The sequence below is a fragment of the Pituophis catenifer genome, unplaced genomic scaffold (assembly GCF_029215685.1).
Source record: "Pituophis catenifer annectens isolate HBS135680 unplaced genomic scaffold, rPitCat1.0.hap2 SCAF_1, whole genome shotgun sequence".
Lineage (NCBI taxonomy): Eukaryota > Metazoa > Chordata > Lepidosauria > Squamata > Colubridae > Pituophis > Pituophis catenifer.
The window spans coordinates 6103341-6125655 of NW_027256881.1; the positions used below are offsets into that span (position 1 = coordinate 6103341).

The following is a 22315-nucleotide window of genomic DNA, read 5'->3' on the forward strand; positions in this document are numbered from 1 at the left end:
AAACAAACCACGTCTTTGGTTTGCAAATTGCATGAATCCAGCTTCTGGTGCCCTGTTACAAATAATAATTAATAGGAATATGCATTGTAAGCCCTATATTGCACAAATAAGAACTTTAATCGCAGATCAGTTCCGGGCAGAGATCACAAGAGAATCTAAATGATTTTTCAGTTTTGATTATTTCGCCTTTTGCATCAAGCCAAGGCTATCCTTCCTCCAGCGGCGCTCCTTCATCGATTGCTTCGGTCTGCCTTTGTAATCTATATTGCTCCCGTATCGGCTTGCCACTATCACGCGGGTCTCGGCGGTTCTAGTCTCGCGAGATCTCTCGGCTTCCGTTTCCGTGACAAGAGGTTGCTAAGGGCCGCTTTGCGTTGCCAAGAGAGGCCTAAATTAGGCCTCGTTTAAGAGGCAATGGCGGGGAGCCGGTTGGAGAAGTTGGGAACAGTCTTTACCCGGTGGGTTTTTGGGGTTTTCTCCCCGTCCTGCATTTTGGGTTAAAGCTTGTGAAAAGCGGCGGTCGTAAAATTTATACTAGGGAGTACCAAAGCGGCGAAATGAAAGCGTGGCTACTTAGGGGCAGTTAATTAAAAAAAAAAGTCTAGGAAATTCGTGATAAATGCGCTCTCTATAAAAATACAATGTTTGGATGGCAAATGCCCGGGGAATCCCTGGAAGGCACAAAGAGTTGCAGTTTTCTTGGAGCAGGACGGGGCTATTTGCAAGCCCGAAAGTGGTCGAACCTCCAGTTTCAGAGGCAGTCTACTTCGCGTGTTCCTTCTCGAAAGGAACTGCCAAGGGCTGGCTTACGGTAGTTCGGAAATATCCTGACATTGTAACCCGCCCCTTTAATGAAAAGGATCCGTTTTATATTTTATCTATTTATTTTATTGTATTAAATTAATTATGGTTTCCTATTCTCTTCTGGAGTGGATGGCCTGACAAGATTTAATAAAATAAATCCATAAAATACCCATAAAAACCATAAAATATCAATAGTGTTAATTTGACTAATACATCAATGTATATTTATATGTACATTTACGTATATATATATCAATGTATATTACAAACTATTAAAAAAATACGAGTTCCAGGTATATTAGTAAAAGGAGAAGCAGACATACTGCGAACTCCGGAACTTTAAGATTTTTAAAATTTTAAAAGAATTAAAATTTTATTTTACTAAGCTTTCGTCAGCCATCTGCTGACAATCCTCAGAGTATTAAACTACCATTACAGAGATCTCTGCCTTTATATGCCATTTTTATCAATGTATATTGATAATGTATATATATGTATAGAAATTTATAAATGTATTAGTCAAATTGTTTGTCATATCTATATATTCTTTTATTTTATTTTATTATTTTTTTATTCTATTTTTTTATTTTGTTTTTTATTATAATATATTTATATCATATTTATCATATTTATTATATTATATTATACTATATTATATTTATATTACATTACATTACATTTATTATATTTTTATTTTATTTTATATTTTATTTATTTTATTTTATTTTATTTTATTTATTTTATTTTATTTTTCTATTTTTTTATTTTTTTTATTTTCATTTTATGCATTATACCTGACCAGTGTCTTCTGCTTTGGGCAGCCATAATATATTTAATAAACACATAAAACATTAATTTTGCTACTAGTATTGATTAATATGATAGTAATGTTTTTTCCCCTTTTCTCTCTATACACATTAACTTCCTATTCTTTCCTTGCAGGGTGCAGAACTTGCTACGCTCCGGGGCAATGCACGAATCCCAGAAACCCATCTGGTACGATGTTTACGAGGCTTTCCCTCCCTTGCGGGAGCCCACTTATCGCAGTAATCGCCTGTTAGTTGGAAAGAAAACAGATACAGTGCCCCCCATACTGTACCCGGAGGATCAGATCAGAGCGTAAGAGTCTCTCCTTTCTTTTTCCACTTTGTTTCCCTTCTCCTCCCATTTATTTACAGGTTGTCTTTGCTTACTTAACTGCTTGTTCAGTGCTGTTCAAAGTTACAAACAGCACTTATTTATTTCATGTGGCATACATTTGTCAAGGAGATCTACACTTTACAGAATAGTCCTGACAGCTTAATTGTTAGTTTGTTCAGTTTCGTGCCTGTGCCCTTATCCATGGTGCGCCACAGGAGACGAACTAGCTTGCACTAAGTGGTTTAGCGGCATTTGGGTTGATAGCATCTTCCGGGCCTCTTCTGCTAATCTCACCTTGTGTCCGGGCAGGTCCACCTCCAGCTCCCATTCTTCTCTTGTAACTAGCCTTTCCCACGGGAGTGGTACGCGTTGATCTACTTGCAATAATGCTTTCAAACTGCTGGTTGGGCAGGGCAGGAGCTAGAGGCTAATGATGGTCACTCACCCCATCCCGTGATGCTATCAGTGCTCAAACCGCTTGAGTGTCAACCACTCCTGGTCAGCAGATCCACCGTCCTTAAGCCCTTGCCCTTATCGCACCTCCCGCAAACAGCACTAAAAAAGATTTACTATTGGTCCTCGAAGATGCGGCCATTGTAATCTCCCCACAGTCACATGACCTCAATTTAGGTGCTTGGCAACCAGTATGCGTTTATGACAATTGCAGTATCCTATGGCCATGTGCTTGCCATTTGTGATCTTCACAAGTGGGTTTTGACAAGCAAATTCAAAGGGGAAGCCAGTAGGAAATTGTCATGGTTGAACTGTGGAGTTCTTGGTAGTCTCTGAGCTTGGTTGTTTGCTTGCAGACATTTTGTTACCCAAGTTACCTAGTTATCAGAGACTACCAAGAACTCCATAGATAAAATACATGAAGTATATAATATACCAATAAAAACCTAGAGTAGCTGAGCCGTTATAAAATGTCCATCAACAAAGCTAAAAGATGGTTTATGTCTCACACGTAGGGGCCTGGACTTGAGTTGCATGGAATAGGCAGTAGTACTTTTTCCTTAAAAAAAAAAAAACCCTCCCCAAACTTGCCAACTACAGATTTGCATGCATGTTTCATACTTTATATCTTTGTTACATAATGCTAGCCAACTAAAAAAAAGTGCTTAATTTTATTATTATTAGATTTTTTAATGCAACCTTTTAAAAATATATTTGATTAATTCAAGGTGGAGAGCATACCTATTAGTCCTGTCTCCTATTTTTGTGGTGGGTTTGAGAAAGAGAATGACTGACTCATATTCACCCAGCTGGCTTACAGGAGACTCTAGAACTCACAGTCTCCTAGTTTCTAGACCAGCACCTTCAGCACTACACCAAACCGGCATTTTTAGACCTGTACAGAATCATACTCCTAATTCATCCAGCCTGCATTTTGTCTATTATTGCTGATAGCAGGTGATTAGAATTTTGAATGACAATTGAGACAATGGAGATTTGATTGCGACATCCAGATTTGGAAGCTTACTGAGCAAATTTGACAATCATTAGTTCTCATTGTCACTGTTTCACAGTGTTAAGAGTATGATTTTTAGACAGACTTTTTATTCCCTTCTTTCAATCCCCGGGGCTTTTAGATATAAGGCAGGATAAGTATATTGTAAACAACAGTAGCTTTTCAGATCGAAGCCATCGTTCCTTCTCCCCTCCTTGCAGTTTGATAGGGATGTTATCGTGGAACTTACTGCATACAAACTTTGTCACTTGTTGTTATGATGGCTTGGCGAATGCCACAGGAAATGACAAAAGTAGTTCTCGAGATGACCATCAACTGGTTGTAAATTGTGACGATTGTAAAATGGGTCAGTCATGTGACGGTCCCGATTTTACGACCCTTTATGCAGCAGTCATTAAGCAAATGCCATGGTTGTTAAGGGAAAACATGCTTTATTATGAGCCCAGTTTTGCGAAAATTGGAAGTTAATGCTGGTTTTCAGCAAAAGCATTGTAAAATATTTATTTATTTATTTTATTTTATATTGGATTTCTATACCGCCCTTCTCCCTGAGGACTCAGGGCGGTGTACAGCCAGATTAAAAAACATGCAGAACAAATATTAAAAACAATTAAAAGATATATAAATTTGGCCCAATTAAAACTCATTACCAATTAAAAACGTTTAAAACATTTAAAAAACAGTTAAAAATTTCATCTTAAGCCAGCCCGGCTTGTTTAAATAAATGGGTTTTAAGGGCGCGACGGAAGGCACTGAGGTCTTGGATTCTCCGTATCTCTGGGGGGAGCTGATTCCAGAGGGTAGGTGCCCCCACAGAGAAGGCTCTCCCCCTGGGGGTCACCAGCCTACATTGTCTGGCTGATGGCACCCCGAGGAGGCCCTCTCTGTGGGAGCGCACGGGTCGATGGGAGGTCGTTGGTAGCAGCAGGCGGTCTCGAAGATAGCTAGGCCCTATGCCATGGAGCGCTTTAAAGGTGATAACCAACACCTTGAAGCGCACCCGGAAGACAACTGGGAGCCAGTGCAGCTCGCGCAGGAGCGGTGTTACATGGGAGCGCCATGCTGCTCCCGTCACTACCTGCGCTGCTGCGTTCTGGACCAGCTGGAGCCTCCGGGTGCTCCTCAAGGGGAGCCCCATGTAGAGAGCGTTGCAATAGTCAAGGCGAGAGGTGACGAGGGCGTGAGTGACTGTGCACAGGGAATCCCGATCAAGAAAGGGCCGCAACTGGCGAATCAGGCGAACCTGACAAAAGGTCCCCCTGGTTACAGCCGTCAGATGTTCCTCCAAGGACAGCTGCATATCCAGGAGGACTCCCAGATTGCGAGCCCTCTCTGTGGGGGCCAATGACTCGCCCCCAATAGTCAGTGATGGAGTCAACTGACTATATCGGGATGCCGGGAGCCACAGCCACTCAGTCTTGGAAGGGTTGAGCTTGAGCCTGTTCCTCCCCATCCAGATCCATACAGCCTCCAGGCACTGGGACATCACTTCAAGGGCATCGTTGGGGTGGCCTGGGGTGGAGATGTACAGCTGGGTGTCATCAGCGTACTGGTGGTATCTCACCCCAAAGCCACGGATGATCTCACCCAGCGGCTTCACATAAATGTTGAACAGGAGAGGCGAGAGGACCGATCCCTGCGGCACTCCACAAATGAGAGGCCTCGAGGTCGACCTCTGCCCCCCTGCCAACACAAACTGCGACCGGTCGGAGAGAAAGGAGGAGAACCACCGCAACACGGTGCCTCCCACCCCCAACTCTTCCAGCCGGTGCAGCATGATACCATGGTCGATGGTATCAAAAGCCGCTGAGAGGTCTAACAGGACCAGAACAGAGGAACAACCCCTGTCCCGAGCCCTCCAGAGATCATCAACCAACGCGACCAATGCCGTTTCTGTGCTGTGCCCAGACCTGAAACCCGACTGGAACGGATCTAGATAAGATGTTTCCTCCAGGAATTGCGGAAACTGTCGTGCGACCACACTCTCAACAACCTTCGCCATAAAGCGAAGGTTGGAGACAGGACGATAGTTGGCCAATATTGCCGGATCCAGGGACGGCTTCTTGAGGAGAGGCCTCACCACCGCCTCTTTCAAGGCGGTGGGGAAGTAACCCTCACTCAACGAAGCGTTGATAACACCCTGAAGCCAGCCTCGTGTAATCTCCCGGGAAGCCAGTACCAACCAGGAGGGACACGGGTCCAGTAAACATGTGGCCGCACTAAGTCTCCCCAAAATCCTGTCCACATCATCAGGAGTCACAGCATCAAACTCCTCCCAGATAACATTCTCAAGACTATTCCTCGTCACCCTGCCCTGATCTACCCAGTCAGAGTCCAAATCCCCCCGGATCTGGGCGATTTTGTCATACAGGTATTGTCCGAAATCCTCCGCCCTGCCTTCTAAGGGACCTTCTAAATATGACCATGGGACACTGTGAATGTGGCTGCGTTGCTGAGTGCCTAAAGATCAGTTGTGGGACTGTGGGTGGAGGGGGCGTGACTGTTGGAATTTCAGAACCTGGTCATAAACAGCTCCAAAATAAGTCCGTTGTAACTTTGAACAGTGGGAAGTCAAGGAATGCTTTATTTTCTAAGGTGTGAGTAATCTGCTTCCCCTCGTAATGTTACAGATCTAATGGCAGAGAAGGGCTATACAGTAGTGTCCAAAATTGTGGAAACCTTTTGGGAAAAGTGTATTTTCTAAAGCTAGCTAATAACACCACTTTTTTTTTGGAGTAGTACTATAAAATTATATATCAATGGAAAGATAATTTAATCAAGAATGTAATGCAATAACTTTTATGAAGGATTTGCTATTAGAAGAGCAGTTACAGTATAAAGAAGAAAAGTGAAACACATAGAAAAAGCGAGATATACAAAAATGATCACCATGTCAGTTAATCCTTAGCTGGGTAACCTTTAGCATGAATGACAGCCTTACAACGTCTTCCCATGGAGTGAACCAAGTCTTTAAGTTCTGCAGCTGTTCTCATGTGAAACCAAGATTGCTTCTATTAACTGGGTTTTATTGCTGTGTCGCTTCTGACTGACAAGTTTCTTTAGTCGGCTCCATTGATTTTCAATTGGGTTAAGGTCTGGACTATTCCCAGGCCATTCCAGCAGTGGAATATGATTATCTTAGAACTCCAAAAAAAAGTGGTGTTATTAGCCATCAAACCTCAAAAATACACTTTTCCCAAAAGGTTTCCACAATTTTGGCCACTACTGTAGTTGATATCTTATTCTTATTTTGTAGCTTAAGTCTTCCAAGTTTTTCCTGTTACACTGAAGCAGAAAATTACTAAATGACAGTGTGTAATTTCTCAAGAATTTCTGTGGGGGGGGGGGGATCAAAGTAAATGGAAATAAAACATTTGACAGGCATCTTTAAACAACCTCTTAAAAAAAAATACTGAAACCCCTTGCTTCCTTGGATAATAAGGTGGCATCCCCATCTCCTGCAGGAAAAATGATAGTTTCGCCAACCCTGAATTAGACTAAGACTTCAAGTGAATAATACAATTTGTAAGAAGCCTGTTCATTTCTCAAGGCGGGAGAGGAAATAAAGCACTATTAGAGCTAAGTAGTATGTATTAGCCACCCAGTGACATGTGTTTGAGCTGGATACCATATACACCTACCTAGTAAATAAATACTAACATAGCAATATTCTTTGTCTACATGGAGATAAGTCCCAAACTGAAATTTCTTATCTAATTCATTAGGAAATTTTATGAAGCCTATGGAACTGGTTCAGGTATGTTTGAACTAGCAAGATCAAATTATAAATCTACCTGTCAGAGGTAAGTGAATAAACTCTCCCCTAAGGATTTTTTTCCCTTCCAAGTTCACGGACTGGAAATTACGATCTTCCCTCTTGGAATTCCAGGTTTGTTGAGAAATACAATGAACTGAAGAAGAAGCAGGGAGAAATGGACGAAGACCTACTGTTTGCAGAAACGGGGAAAGCGCTTTTGGCAGAGGGCCTGGTTTTATCAAGAAAGGGCAAAAAAGTAAGTATTACATTTTTTTGGTATCACGTTGGGATACATGGAATGCAGCTGTCATACACGTGGCATAGTGATTAAATCACAGATATGGTAACCATGTTTTAGTAGAAATCTTTTGAATCTTTTGAAAATGAAGAAGAGGCGGGTTGGCTCAATGACTTAATGATGCCGGAGATCATCTTTGCTTCAGCGGTTTGAGTCCTAGCACTGCATGGCAGGTTGAGCTCCCATCACTTACCTCAGCTTCTACCCATCTAGCGGCTTGAAAGCATGCTACATGCGATAGATATGTAGGTACCACTTCGTTGAGGAGGCAAGCCAGTGCTTCATGAGGACAGTTAGAATCCTGCAGGCACTGAACCTTCCCAGTTGCAACGCTTGTTTGCCAAAAGACTTTGGAGGAGGGAGAGGGCTCCGGATGAGTCTTTCTTTGTGGTGCGGAACTAGCTCGCCCCCTGTGGCGCACCTTGGAAAGTGGTGCGAGCATGAACCAAACTAGGGCTAGCAGTATTAGGCAGCCAAACTACTCTGCATTAGCATTGTAGCCTCCTGGCTTATGTAACATCCCCATATGCTAAATAAACAAAAACCTTGAAAACTTGAGGTTGTTCTGGCAGGAGTACAAGAGGTTACATTTTGGAGATTCAGCAGAGAAGGCCTCGTGCCTGTCTGAATTGATCCATAACATAAGGTGGTATTTTCAGCCGAGCCTCATTAATCTGCATAAGGGTTAATACCAAAGTCGTTATTGGATAAGAGACAGATCCAGATTAATTTATCTTCCAGAATAAGCAAATCCTTTAATTAAAATAAAAGGGGGGGAATACTGTCATTTTGCAAAGGAAATCACTAGTCTCTAGCATTGCCTTCAGTATTAAGAATGCCCCTGGACCCCATAACACAGGGACTCCATAAAAAGGAACATTGAGGGAGGAATGAATTAGAAAGGGTGACAGCATGTTGCATTATTCAGTGTATTATTTCCTCCATTAATAAGTGCCTAGAATTGGTATGCTTGTTCTAGGAGTTATACATCAAATTGATTATTTTGGAGATGTGGTATGCACCTTCATTTGTTAATTTTGTCCCATGTTGTTGTTCAGTTGGGTCCGACTCTTCGCGACCCCATGGACCACAGCATGCCAAGCCCCCCCCCCCCCAATCCTCCACTGTCACAGTTTAGGTGCAGCAGTTTGGGGGATGGGAAGAGCTGTTATGCTGTTACTGTCAGTCACAGAGCAAAGCTGGCTGGGGAATTCTGGGAGTTGAAGTCCACAAGTCTTAAAAGTTGCCAAGGTTGAGAAATGCTGCATTAGGCCAATAGCTACAGTAGTGGCCAAAATTCCATGGGAAGATCTTCATTTGCTAAAACCATCTATCCTACACTGCTTATATGGATAGAGTTGTGCCTTTGCCTGCCAACCAAATTATGAGATACACACACCTGCTGTTTGCTCTCAGAACACCACCTACAGGCAGTCCTCGACTTACAACAGTTTGTTTACTTGACCATTTGAAGTGATAATAGCACAGAAAAAAAACGACTTGTGACTGTTTTTTCACACTTACAACCGTTGCAGCATCCCCATGGTCACATGATCAAAAGTCAGATGCTTGGCAATTAGCTCATATTTATGGCGGTTGAAGTGACCTGGGGTCACGTGTCATCTTTTGTGACCTTCCGACAAGCAAAGCCCAATGGGGAAATCAGATTGACTTAACCAACCGTGTTACTAATTTAACAACTGCAGTCTTTCACTTAACCACTGTGGTAAGAAAGGTCATAAAATGGGGCAAAACTCACTTAACAAATGTTTCACTTAGTAACAGAAATGTTGTGCTCAGTTGTCATAAATCGAGGACTACCTGTACTGCCCTTGCCACCTGTGACATGGATATCTTATTCATGTTGCTTCTGATTTGACTCCCTTTGCCTGTAGAAGAGAGGATGATAATTGGTTGATTTGACAGGTTAATCGGAACCTGATCGGGGCTGTGTTAGTTTGACCTGAAAAGATTCATTTTCTGGTTCCACTTTTGCACACTATGCTGTAACTCTGCTTTTATCCAATAGGTTGCTCGAATGCCTCCATCAACCGTGCCTGTATTAGAGCTTCAAGAGATATTTCAGCAAGAGGAGGTCAGCACAGAAAATCCAGAGCCAAAAACAGAGCCCAGCGAAAAGCCAAAGGAAGAATCCTCCTAATAACTCTGCGATTCTGTTTAAACCAGTTTTTATTGACTGCGTGACCTTTTGACAGAAAGACTCTTCTCAATGTTCTGATTTTTTCTCCTTGTTAGAAATGCTGAACGTACCATAGAAAGAATACAAGAACTATCTTATGGCATGCTTCGGCAAGTCATGTTCCCTAAAACGCATGTTTCAACAAATGATGGATTTGATTATTAAAATCGTTCTCTGGAAATTTTCCTGCGGTGGATGTTCTTGCTTTCAATTAAAGCAGAGATGATTTCCCCATGAAATAATCCAAATGCTAAGTTCCATTTATCCTTATCTGGGCCTGACCTGTAAGAAGCTGTGGATAGGATTATACAATGGATCCGTGATAGGACGTTAGATGCGATCGCCCCTGTGCTAGGGGATGGAGATTGGTTGATGTGCATTTCTCCTTTTTTACTTTAATTCTTCATGATAGAGCATTGGCAGCTGGCATGAACAGAGACGATGCTTCTGCAGACAGAATGATACCAGACAAAACTAGTGTTTCTTAACCCTGGCATATTTAGGATGTGGGGGCTTCAGCTCCTAAATGATTCGCTTTACAATTGTGGCCAAAAAAAAAAAGGTTGCAAAATGGGCACGACTCACTTAACCACCTTGCTTAGCAACAGAAATTTATTTATTTATTTATTTATTTATTTATTTATTTATTTATTTATTTATTTATTTATTTATTTAATTCTGCTCCTGATTGTGTCAAAGTCCTAAAGCTGTTGGTCATCTGGAAGCAGCTTTTAATTTAAATTAAAAACGGGAGACTTCTATTCTGCCAACACCAGGGGTGGGATTCTGCCGGTTCAGACCAGTTCGGGCATACCGGTAGCTCTGACGATCAGCTGAAACTGAACTGGTTCGCTCCGACGATCAGCTAGGCCCGTCCCTGTGATATACCTACCTATATTTCCTTTGTTTGTAGCCCAGCTGATAGGCACGGTAGAGCGGATTGTTGTTTTACTGTGGTTGTAGAAGGTAAGTTTTGGAGCTGATTTCAATTGTACTGCGCCTGCGCGGAGCCTGTTTGGTGTGTGAAGCAAACTGGTTGTTACAATCGGTGAATCCCACCACTGGCCAGCACCACATTTCTTTCAACCTTCTCCCTCAGTATAAAGGCCTAACCCTTGAGAGTCAGAATAGAGAATAACAGTTGGAGCAGACTTTTCAGGTCTTCCTGAAAAAGCTGTCTGGGGAATTCTGGGAGTTGAAGTCCCCACATATTAAAAGTTGCCAACTGGGTTAAGGGGTTGAACTTGGAGCAGGTTCTAGTCTACCTTTAGTCATGGTACCTCTCAATATTTGCACTGGACACAGTTCAAAGTGCTGGTTTTGAGTTGCAATGACTTACATAAGATAAGACTGTCTTACCTCAGACACCACTTTACCAACATTGGATTGCCTGTCTGGTGAGACTATATCATGAATGATTAAAAAGTAATGTAATCTACCTCATTCCCTTATGGATTGCCTCTAACTATGTAGGACAGATAGCCACCAAATTACAAGAACAAAAGTGAGCAGTCAGACGAGGAGACCCAAACTCATTGGTAGCCTCACACAAGGACTCACATTCAATTTTGCAGCTACTAAGATTGTTGGACGAGCAGGCACAAAAACAGCCAGGGAAGTGATTGAAGCCTGGGAAACACGCCCCTCCTCAGTCAACAGAAGTGCTGATTTACCTTCAGCTTTTCAAGTACTTAGAAGGTGAAGGCTGGGGAGCACAAGCAAATGACAGCTAATGACTTAAAAGCCAGCCATCAACACACCCCAAATCAACATCTAAAAAGCCACAACAGACACTATAAATACCAAACACAGCACACACTCTACTTGAGAGAAGTTCCCTGAAGATGGGCTCCAGCATGAGTCCGAAAGCTCGGAAGACAAAACCTCTGGTCCCGGTGACCGACCCAGATTGGATCCTGAAACATTATCCTGGGACACGTATATTTGCCTTCATTCATATTAAAAACTAAGCATCCTCATTTCATCGGAGGGTAGATGTGCATAGACAACGCTTGCGTTGTCTATGCACATCTACCCTCCGATGAAGTGATGCCTGCAGACCAGTAGTGAAATCCAATTTTTTTTTACTACCGGTTCTGTGGGCGTGGCTTGGTGGGCATGATGAGGCTTGGTAGGCGTGGCAGGGGAAGGATACTGCAAAATCTCCATTCCCATCTCACTCTAGGGGAAGGATGTTGCAAAATCTCCATTCCCACCCCGCTCTGGAGCCAGTCAGAGGTGGTATTTGCCGGTTCTCCGAACTACTCAAAATTTTCGCTACAGGTTCTCCAAACTGCTCAAAGTTTCCGCTACCGGTTCTCCAGAACCTGGATTTCACCCCTGCTGCAGACTCCTTTGCCCAACTCATCTGTCAGCATAGCTCCTTTGTGTTACTTAAAAGATCATTGAATGGCTTAATTCCATCAAGCCTTCACTCCTAATTGAAAGTTATTGACATTCATCTTAGGGGATGGTTGGGTTATTTTAATTGGAGGTGGCTATAAAAATGGTGAATTAAATTAAAAGACTAGGGGGGCACACATGATAGCAGGATTTCAGGATTTGAGGGGTTGCCACAAAGAGGCAAAGGTGACCCAGAAGGAAATACTGGAGTGCATAACAACAGACATACTAGAAGGCAAAATCACAAAACTGTATCTCACTTAACTTTGGCCGTGCCATGCAGGGAATTGTCTGGAAAACAATTGTCTAGAAGAAACAACGGATGGAAACTAATCAAGCCGGCCAGCTGATCTTTGGGTTCCTGGCTGGCTGGCGCACATGTGCACACCGGAAACCCGAAGACCGGCTGGCCAGTGCATATTCGCGCACCAGAAACCAGAAGAGCAGCTGGCAACGGCGCACATGCCCACAGAGAGGGCTCTGCGTACCACCTCTGGCATGTGTGCCATAGGATCGCCATCATGGGTATAGACCCTGGTCCGCCAAAGCCCTGCCAGCCACACCTGCTCAGCCTGCAGCTCCCAGTAGGGAGGACCCCAGGCAAGCTGCGCGCTCAGAGCTTCCCCGGTGGGGCCGAGAGAGCAGCCATCAGCCAGGAAATGGCGGCTCCCAGCGGAAAGGAGCCCAGGCAAGTCGCACGTTCAGAGCTTCCCCGGCAGCGCTCTTGGCCCCGCCATGTGCTGGCCGGGGAACGACTGTCTCGCCACGGAATGAACCGGTACCTAGTTGTCCTCCGGTAAGAGGAATGCCGGCCCTCTTGGAAAAAGTGGGGGGGGCAATGTTTGGGGACGCGCATGCGCAGTGCGGGGCGCATTCGCAGGGAAGCATGGGAGTGTGTGGGGGGATGGTGTGATCTCAGTGGTTGGCAAACCACGCTGAGTAAACAACGTCAGCACAAAGTCCTAATCTCATCAGGAATGTAAAGACAGAATGTCTGGCAGAGACCCTATCTCAGATATGCAAGGCATGGGGACCCGGCACGTAGACATTGTTTGTCACAGGAAGAACATGAGGGAAACACGAGGGGTTCATATGGAATTCACGAGCCTTCTTTAGCCAATCAGTACAAGTAAACATTGATTAATGTTTTGCCATGATAGCTGTAACATGACAATAAAAGGGAGCCTTTTGAATGGGGTCGGTGTGCCTTGAACAAGGTGCCTTCCCACCGAGGGGCCTTCCTGTGAACCATCTTCCTGCCTACGTGTCTTTCTTCATTGAAACAACAAGTGTATCCTGTGCGCATGCGCAAACGGGGCCCCGCATTGCATTATGGGTGCCGGTCTCCTGCTTGAGCAGAGGGTTGGACTACAAGACCTCCAAGGTCCTCTATTCTAGTCGTAGTGGCGCAGTGGTTAGAATGCAGTACTGCAGGCTACTTCTGTTGACTGCTGGCTGTAGTTTGGCACTTTGGCAGTTCGATTCTCACTGGCTCAAGATTGACTCAGCCTTCCATCCTTCCAAGGTCGGTAAAATGAGGATCCAGATTGTTGGGGGAAATATGCTGACTCTATAAACAGCTTAGAGAGGGCTGGAAAGCACTGTGAAGCGGCATATAAGTCTCAGTGCTGTTGCCATTGCTATTCTGATTGATTGAGTGATCGATTGATCTACATTCCTTGCGAATGAAGGTAAATATGCGGATCCCAGGATAATGTTGGAGGATCCAATCTGAGTCGGTCGCCAGGACCAAAGGTTTGTTTTTTCAAGCTTTCGGGCTCTTGCTGGAGCCCATCACCAAGAAACTTCTCTTTCTCACCAGAATATGGGCACATGCTTGAAATTGCCTCGTCCTGTTTCACAAAAGAAGATTTTAACAATTTTTTTCAGCTGTTCAGGCAAGGGACCCAGATGGATGTACAAAATGGATGTTCCACCTCCTCATCTTTTGTTTTGGCCTTCGGACCACCTGGAACGATGCCCTTTGAGCTGCATGTTCTAAAATTAAATCTGACTTGGAGGCAAAATCCCAAGGTAGCCAAGTGGTCCAAGATCCAAACTCCCATGGTCTGTTTCTGATTTGGCTTGACCTAGTGCCATTTCTCATGAAGCTCCTCTAATTGGACATGCTGCCTGAGATGAAAGAGGCCAAGGAGCTGGTTAATGCCTAGTGAGCAGAAAAGATTTGAAACAATGGTTGGAAACTAATCAAGGAGAGAAGCAACCTGGATTTGAGGAGAAACTTCCTAACAGTGAGGACAATTAACCAGTGGAACAGTTTGCCTTCAGAAGTTGTGCATGTTTCATCCCTGGAGGTTTTTAAGAAGAGACTTGACATGGACTAGAAGACCTCCAAGGTCCCTTCCAGATCGATTCTGATTCTGATTCTGAAACACCTAAACCCGTGATGGCGAACCTATGCCACGCGTGCCACAGGTGGCACACAGAGCCATATTAGTGGGCACGCCAGCTCAGCTCTGGGGCGCATGCGCACGCCAGCCAGCTGATTTTCGGGCCTTCTGCGCCCACCAGAAGTAGGGAAACAGGCTGTTTTCTGCCTCTGGAGGGCCTGGGGTGGGTGGGTGGGCAAGGCCCGTTTTTCTTTCTTACCTGGCTCCAGATCCTCTCTATTTATCTGGGAAGGGCGAAAACAGCCTTTCCCACTCTCTTGGAGGCCCTACGGAGGCTGAAAGGGCCCATTTCCCGACTCCCGGTGGGACAGGAAGTGACTTTTTTGCTGTCCCCAGCCTCCAGAGACTCCTAGAGAGGTTGCTAGAGAGGCTCCTCTCTAGGAGGGGGGGGAAGGGGGTTGCACACGCATGCGTGTGGGCATGTGCGCTGTGACCCTCCCCCACCCCCCCCTCTCCTGGCACGCGATGGCAAAAAGGTTAGCCATCACTGACCTAAACAATGTCTTGCCAACTCAAAGGACTGGCAAGAGCCTTCACACTGAGGATTGAGAGAAGTGTGGTGCTGGCAAAGTCCCCTCTTTTTAATGTAAATTAAAATCAGTTTCCAGGGTGAGAAACAGCTTTGGGATACAGGTAGTCTTCAACTTACAACCACAATTGGAATCAGAATTAAGCAAACAAACAAACAAATAAATACATTTCCATTGCTAAACAAGGCAGTTGTTAAGTGAGTTGTGCCTGCTTTCGGGAGCTTTTTTACTTCAATTGTTAAGCAAATCACTGCTGTATTTTAAGTGAATCACACAGTCACTAATTGAATCCAGCTTGACTTTGACTTTGCTTGTTGGAAGTCGGCTGGGAGGATTGCAAATGGCAACCACATGACCTTGGGATGCTACAACTGCTGTAAAAGTACATGCTGGCTTCCAAATTCCTGAATTTTGATCACATGTATTAGCAAGGACCGGTTGGTTGTAAATCAAGGGACTCAAGATCAAGGGAGGTACTAATGCCACTCTATAAAGCCTTAGTAAGACCATACTTAGAATACTGCATCCAGTTTTGGTCACCACACTATAAAAAAGATGTTGAGACTCTAGAAAGTGCAGAAAAGAGTAGCAAAGATGATTAGGGGACTGGAGGCTAAAACATACGATGAACGGTTGCAGGAACTGGGCATGGCTAGTCTAGTGAAGAGAAGAGAAGGACTAAGGGAGACATGATAGCAGTCTTCCAATATTTGAGGGGCTGCCACAGAGAGGAGGGAGGTCAAACTATTTTCCAAAGCACCCGAAGGCCAGACAAGGAATAATGGATGGGAACTGAACAAGGAGAGATTCAACCTGGAAATAAGGAGAAATTTTCTGACAGTAAGAACAATCAATCCATGGAAGAGAAGTTGCCTTTGGAAGTTGTGGGAGTTTCATCACTGGAAACTTTCAAGAAGAGACTGGGCTGCCATCTGTCAGAAATGGTGTAGGGTCTGCCTGATTGGGGGTGATGGTTGGATTAGGTCAGGGGTGGGTTCTACTTACCTTTACAACCGGTTCGCAACGGGATCACTTCTGCGCATGCACAGATTGATGATGATGACATCTGGGGCGATGGGCGGGGCCTCCTGCCGGTTTTACTACCAGTTCTTGCGAACTGGTCCAACCCACCACTGGATTATTTATTATTATTTTTATTTATTTTTTATTTATTGAATTTGTATGCTGCCCTTCTCCCCGAAGGGACTCAGGGCGGTGAACAGCCGAAAATTAAAATAACATACAATATAAAAGTTAAGATAACTAAAAATAAATTAAATTAATCGGCCTCCCAATTTAAAACCCCAAGCTATACAATTAAAAAAACTAACCCATAAAACCTATTCAGGCCAGGCCGGAATAGGATTAGGTGTCCTACAAAGTCCCTTCCAACTCTGTTAATCTGTAAATCACTTTTTTCAGTCACATTGTAACTTTGAAAAGTTGCTAAATGAACTGGAGGACTATTGGAAGTTGGTTTGTTGGCTAACCTCACTGCCCAAAACTAACTTGGAGCATTGTGGCTAAGTGATCTTCATCTGTATGTCTTCTCGCTGCCTGCTAAGGACAGCAAATGTGTTAAGTCACCTTTTAAAAGACGCAGAGTCCCAAGGAATTTTTTTCCTTTTGCCTGAAGAGTTATAGGCAGTCCGGAAGGAAACACCCCGTGTTTTATTCATGCTCGTCGTAGGGGCTTTGTCATTCAGTGCGACCTTCCAGGCTGAAGTATTTTAATTAAAAGGTTGTTAGCAAAACCACCCCAAGGCTGACCTATTTACTTATTTATCAAGCATTTTCTTTCCAGCAGTTAGCAAAAGGTCACCCAGTTTCTCGCCTGGTTTAAAGTTATGATTCGGCGTGTGTTTTAAAACACTCTTCCTTTTGAGATCCAATGCAATAAATAATTAAATACCAAATATATATATATATATATATTGCAGTCTAACTGTGAGTGGGGTGCGTGGGTGTAAAATGATCCCTGCCAATCAGGACACTGACTTGCAGGACAAAGAATCTGCCAAACACACCGGAGACAAAAAAAAGTGTTTCTTATAGAGGTCCTCTTCCACAAAAGCCAAGCAACCAGCTAGTGATTATGGCCAATAATGAGATATTGATTGTTCTGCAAATGTCACTGCTGGAAGGACAGAAATCCCACGTTTCGAAAGAGGCTGGTTCTGTTTCCTCCACTAGGTGGCGCTGTAGGGTTTCCAATGATGGATGGACGAGTCGTGATTATTCCTTTTTTTTCAAGATTTCTTTCCATGGTATGGCCATCCACACTTCAATGACCTTCAAAAAGAAGTTTCTGAAGGATAAACCTAAGGTTGTAGTCACAACGGTGTGAATGGTTGGAGAATGGAGACTACAGATAGCAATGGCACTTAGACCAGGGGTGGTATTCCCTTACCTTCGCTACCAGTTTGCAAATGTGAGCGTTTGCACGCACCACCTCTGCACATGTGCAGAGCCTTCGGCGCATGCACAGAGCGTCAAAAATGGGACGTGATGACATCCAAGCAGGTGGGCAGAGCCACCCACAGTCACGGCTACCGATTCGCCTGAACTGGATAGAACCGGCTGAATCCCACCACTGACTTAGACTTATATACCACTTCACAGGGCTTTACAGCCGTGTGTAAGCAGTTTACAGAGTCAGCATATTGCCCTCAACAATCGGTCCTCACTTTACTGACCTCAGAAGGATGAAAGGCTGAGTCAATCGTGAGCTGGTCAGGATCGAACTCCTAGCAGTGGGCAGAGTTTCCCTGCAATAGCAACAGCACTTATTTATTTATTTATTTATTTATTTATTTATTTATTTATTTATTTATTTATTTATTTATTTATTGGTTTGATTTATATGCCGCCCTTCTCCGGAGACTCAGGGCGGTTTACAATGCGTTAAGCAATAGCCTTCATACTTTTGTATATACCTGCTTAGTAGGGCCTTTCGGGGCCCCCAAGCGGTGTTCTTTTTTTATACAAAGTCAGCTTATTGCCCCCACAATCCGGGTCCTCATTTTACCTACCTCGGAAGGATGGAAGGCTGAGTCAACCTTGAGCCTGGTGAGTTTTGAACTCGCAGTAATTGCAGGCAGCTGGCAGCTAAGTGCTACTTAACAGCAGTTTAGTCTGCTGCACCACCAAGGGTCTTAGACTTATATACCGCTTCACAGTGCTTTACAGCCCTCTCTAAGCGGTTTACAGAATCAGTCTATTGCCCCCAACAATATGGGTCCTCATTTTATCCTCCTTGGAAGGATGGAAGGCTGAGCCAACCTTGACCTGGTGAGATTTGAACTGCCGAACTGCTGGCAGCCAGCAGTCAGCAGAAGTAGCCTGCAGTACTGCATTCTAACCACTGCACCACCACGGCTCTTAAGATAGTCCTTGAGTTACAACTACAGGTAGTCCTCAACTTACAACATTAAATGACCAAAGTTACAACGGCACTTGAAAAAGTGACTTATGACTGTTTTTCACAGTTAGAACCTTTGCAACATCCCCCATGATCATGTGATCAAAATTCAGATGCTTGGCAACCGGTTCATACTTATGACCGTTGCTTTGTGCCAAGGTCATGTGATCCCCTTTTGTGAAAGTCAATGGGGAAGCCAGATTTACTTAACAACCAGGTTACTAACTAACCAACTGCCGTGATTCACTTAACAACAGTGGCAAGAAAAGTCGTAAAATGAGGGCAAAATTCACTTAACAAATGTTCACGTAACAACAGAAATTTTGGGCTCAATTGTGGTCATAAGTTGAGGACTACCAGTATTTGGGAAGCAACTAGACTGGCAGGAGGAGGGATCAAGTGTGGAGTTAGCCTGGAGTCGCTGCACAATTGCAAAAAGGCTACGACCAACCCTTTCTAAGCTCCCTGGAGCCTTACCTATTTATTCCCAAGGGAAAGCTGCCATCCTGGGCAGATTCTTGTATTATAGGCAGAACATAATAAAGTAGTTAGCTTGAACTCTGCATGTGTGGATCTGGTTGTTTGTGCCTGCCATTTTGTGCCTGGTCATGTCCATGATGTCATCCATTTTGTGATCATACACATCATTCAAAAGAACGTCTTGGAGGAAAACATTAACAAACCACTCAACTCAAGTCACCATGAGTAGAGTTTGACTCAAAGGAAGGATTCCTGTTATCCTCACCATAAAAAATTTGGCCATTTCTGGCTTATGGGTGGGGGGGCAGTTAGGCATGGAGAACAAGAATTGGATCCCATTTGCCCTGCTAGCTGAGCATTCTGGGAGATGTAGTCCCTTGCAGCTGGGGAGCACCACGTGGTGATTCTTTTAGGGCAGTGTTGGCAAATTTAAGATCTGGCGATTTCCACGCCCAGAATTCCGAACCAGCAGGAGAATTCTGGGAGTTCAAACCCACACATCTCCAACTTTCCAAGGTCGAGAAATATTGTCCTAAGGAAAGACCCTTCTTCACACCTTCCCCTTTCCTAGAGGAATGAAATATTTTGGGAAATATTAAAAAGGCAGAATATTATGTTTCCCTGGATGAGAAATGGAGAAGCATGTTTTAAGGACGAAGCAGCTCCCATCTTCCTGCCCCCACCCTTTGTCAGGGGGCCAGAGGCAGAAACTCAATCTTTGTCAATGGACCATCATCTGCAACACAATAGGACCCATCTAGCAACAGAAACTCACCACATGGCACCTGGGAAGATTACATCAGCCAGCAAGGCTAGCTAAGACCCCCACCCCCTAGGAGTCTGACAACCAATCAGGATACTCTTTCTGGGCCCCAGGAAGTTCAAAGCCAGAGAGGGCATAAAACCCGGGGACTTGCTGTGTCTCGCGCCTTTTCTGTTCAGGAACTCAAACCATGTGATCCTGTCCACCATTAAACCATCTTTCCAAGCAGTCTCCATGTTTCCAGTGTCTTTTTCCCCACTTGGAGCTGAACCCAGAAGGATATTTCTTCTAACACCAGCACTGCCATTCTGCACAAAATCTAGATGTCTCCGAGGCACAGAGAGTGTGATTGGACGCTCCATTCAAACTCTGCACGAAGGTGCCTGCCCTGCTTATGAGTTGTGCGGCAATCGCTTTCCCCGATCTCATTGCAATTCCAGTCTGCTGCTTAGTTGGATAATGAGATCCTTCATCGGAAAAACTAAGTAAAAACAACAAGCCCTCCCTCGGGACTTGTAATAGGAAGCAAAGCTAATATAGTATGTAATAAGAAGGACTATCTAATCTTGCACCAAACAAGGAGCTGAAATATCCTTCTCAGTGCGTTTCTGGGCGTGCATGAGTGCGCGTGTCTGGGTGTCTTAATTCACTTAAATCAAACCCTGTTAAAAATGGCACGTTTTGGATGGAAAGAAAGTGTTACTCTCCTTTGGGGGCAAGACTTGCCAACGATCAGGAACAAGGTTTCTCTCTGGCTGGAGACATGTACCCCATTAAGGGGTCAGCCCAGGGGTGAAATGTAAAATTTGTTACTACTGGTTCTGTGGGCGTGGCTTGGTGGTGGGGGTAATGTGACTGCGTGGGCGGGGCCAACTTTTTTTTTTTTAACTTTTCAAAGCACTTTTTCTAATGCTTTGAAAAGCCTCTGTCGATCAGGCAACTCAGCTGGGATCCTCAGAGAGACTTTTCAAAGCATTTTTTTTTACCACCTCTTCGGCCAAGAGGTTACAGAAAAAAATGCTTTGAAAAGCCTCTGACGATCCCAGCTGAGCCGCGCATTCATCAGAGGCTTTTTTTTTTAACTTTTAAAAGCATTTTTTCATCGGAAGAGGTTGTAGAAAAAATGCTTTTAAAAGTAAAAAAAAAAAGCCTCTGATGATCGTGCGGCTCAGCTGGGCATAGTGGGGCGGGGGGGGCGCAGGGATTTTTGCTACCGGTTCTCCCAACCACCTGCCGCCATCGCTACCGGATCGGGCGATCCGGTCCGAACTGGGAGCATTTCACCCCTGGGTCAGCCTTGATGACCTCTCTGGCTAAAAGTGTTTCGGTCTCTATCTGAGAGGGCACCACGTTGGAGAAGAGGTGAGGGCATGGCTTTCTCCCCTCTCTCCTTGGTCTTTTGGCAAGGTTCATTTGGGCACATCACGAAACAATCCTGTGAGCAGCTGGTGCCAAAAAGGGGGTTTCATTTTCACCCCTTTCATTGGGGGTTTCAGAAAAAATATTTTGCATTTCAGAACAGAATGCTCAGATGCTTTTCTCCATGGGTGCTTGCTCCGTGGGTGCTTGCTTGCTCCCACCGGTGGTGGGATTCAGCCAGTTCGCACCACTTCGGGAGAACCGGTTGTTAACTTTCTGAACAGTTTGGCAAACTGGTTGTTGGAAGAAATCATTAGGGCAGAGAACCGGTTGTTAAATTACTTGAATCCCACCACTGCTCCCCACGCAATATTTGCTCGGAGTCCTGTTTCTCAGATATTTCCCAAAGAGAAGAGTCAAAACAAATCTTTTTTGAGATACAGGTAGCCCTTGACTTACAACAGTACGTTTAGTGACCGTTTGAGGTTACAATGGCACTGAAAAAAGTGACTTATGCCTGTTTTTCACACTTATGACTGTTGCAGCAGCCCCATAAGTCACGTGATCAAAATTCAGACGCTTTGTCAGCGTTCTGAGTAACACACCCATTGAAAGCAGAACTCCGAGGCAGGTAGATTCCTCAAAGGACATAGCAGGAGTGAAATGCTCTTGGTTCGGACCAGATCGCCCGATCCGGTAGCGATGGCGGTGGGTGGTTTGGAGAACCGGTAGCAAAAATCCCTGCGGCCCCCCTCCCCCCATGCCCAGCTGAGCCGCACAATCATCAGAGGCTTTTTTAAAAAAACTTTTAAAAGCATTTTTTCTGCAACCTCTTCAGCGGTAGAGGTGGTTAAAAAAATGCTCTGAAAAGGCTCTGACGATCCCAGCTGTGTTCCTGATCGGCAGAGGCTTTTCAAAGCATTTTTTTGCATTTGCAGAAAAAAATGCTTTGAAAAGTTTAAAGAAAAAAAAAAAGTTGGCCACGCCCACCCAGTCACATTACCCCACCACCACCACCAAGCCACGCCCACAGAACCGGTAGTAACAAATTTTACATTTCACCCCTGGATAGATCATATTGGCACGGCTGGTGAAAACCAACTCTGAAAGTTCCTGCGGTTTTCACCTAATTAAAAGAGTAAAATCCTCCCCCCCTTGCCCAGGTGTCATCAGTCACATTGTCCAATGAACATAACTGGCAGGCTCTTCTCCTCCTTCACCAGCCACCTGTTACGATGACCTTGGTTCCCACAGGAAAAACTGTTTATTTTGACTAATAGC

General features: G+C 44.4%; 1 protein-coding gene across 1 annotated transcript; it reads left to right on the forward strand.

The window, feature by feature from the left end:
• The first annotated feature begins 350 nt into the window (after positions 1-350).
• On the forward strand, positions 351-9850 carry MRPS23 (mitochondrial ribosomal protein S23). The gene is made up of 5 exons (XM_070945374.1): positions 351-458; positions 1747-1923; positions 7138-7215; positions 7302-7425; positions 9497-9850. Exons 1-5 carry the CDS (start codon positions 415-417, stop codon positions 9626-9628), a joined length of 555 nt encoding a protein of 184 aa, XP_070801475.1. The 5' UTR covers positions 351-414; the 3' UTR covers positions 9629-9850.
• Positions 9851-22315: the final 12465 nt, after the last annotated feature.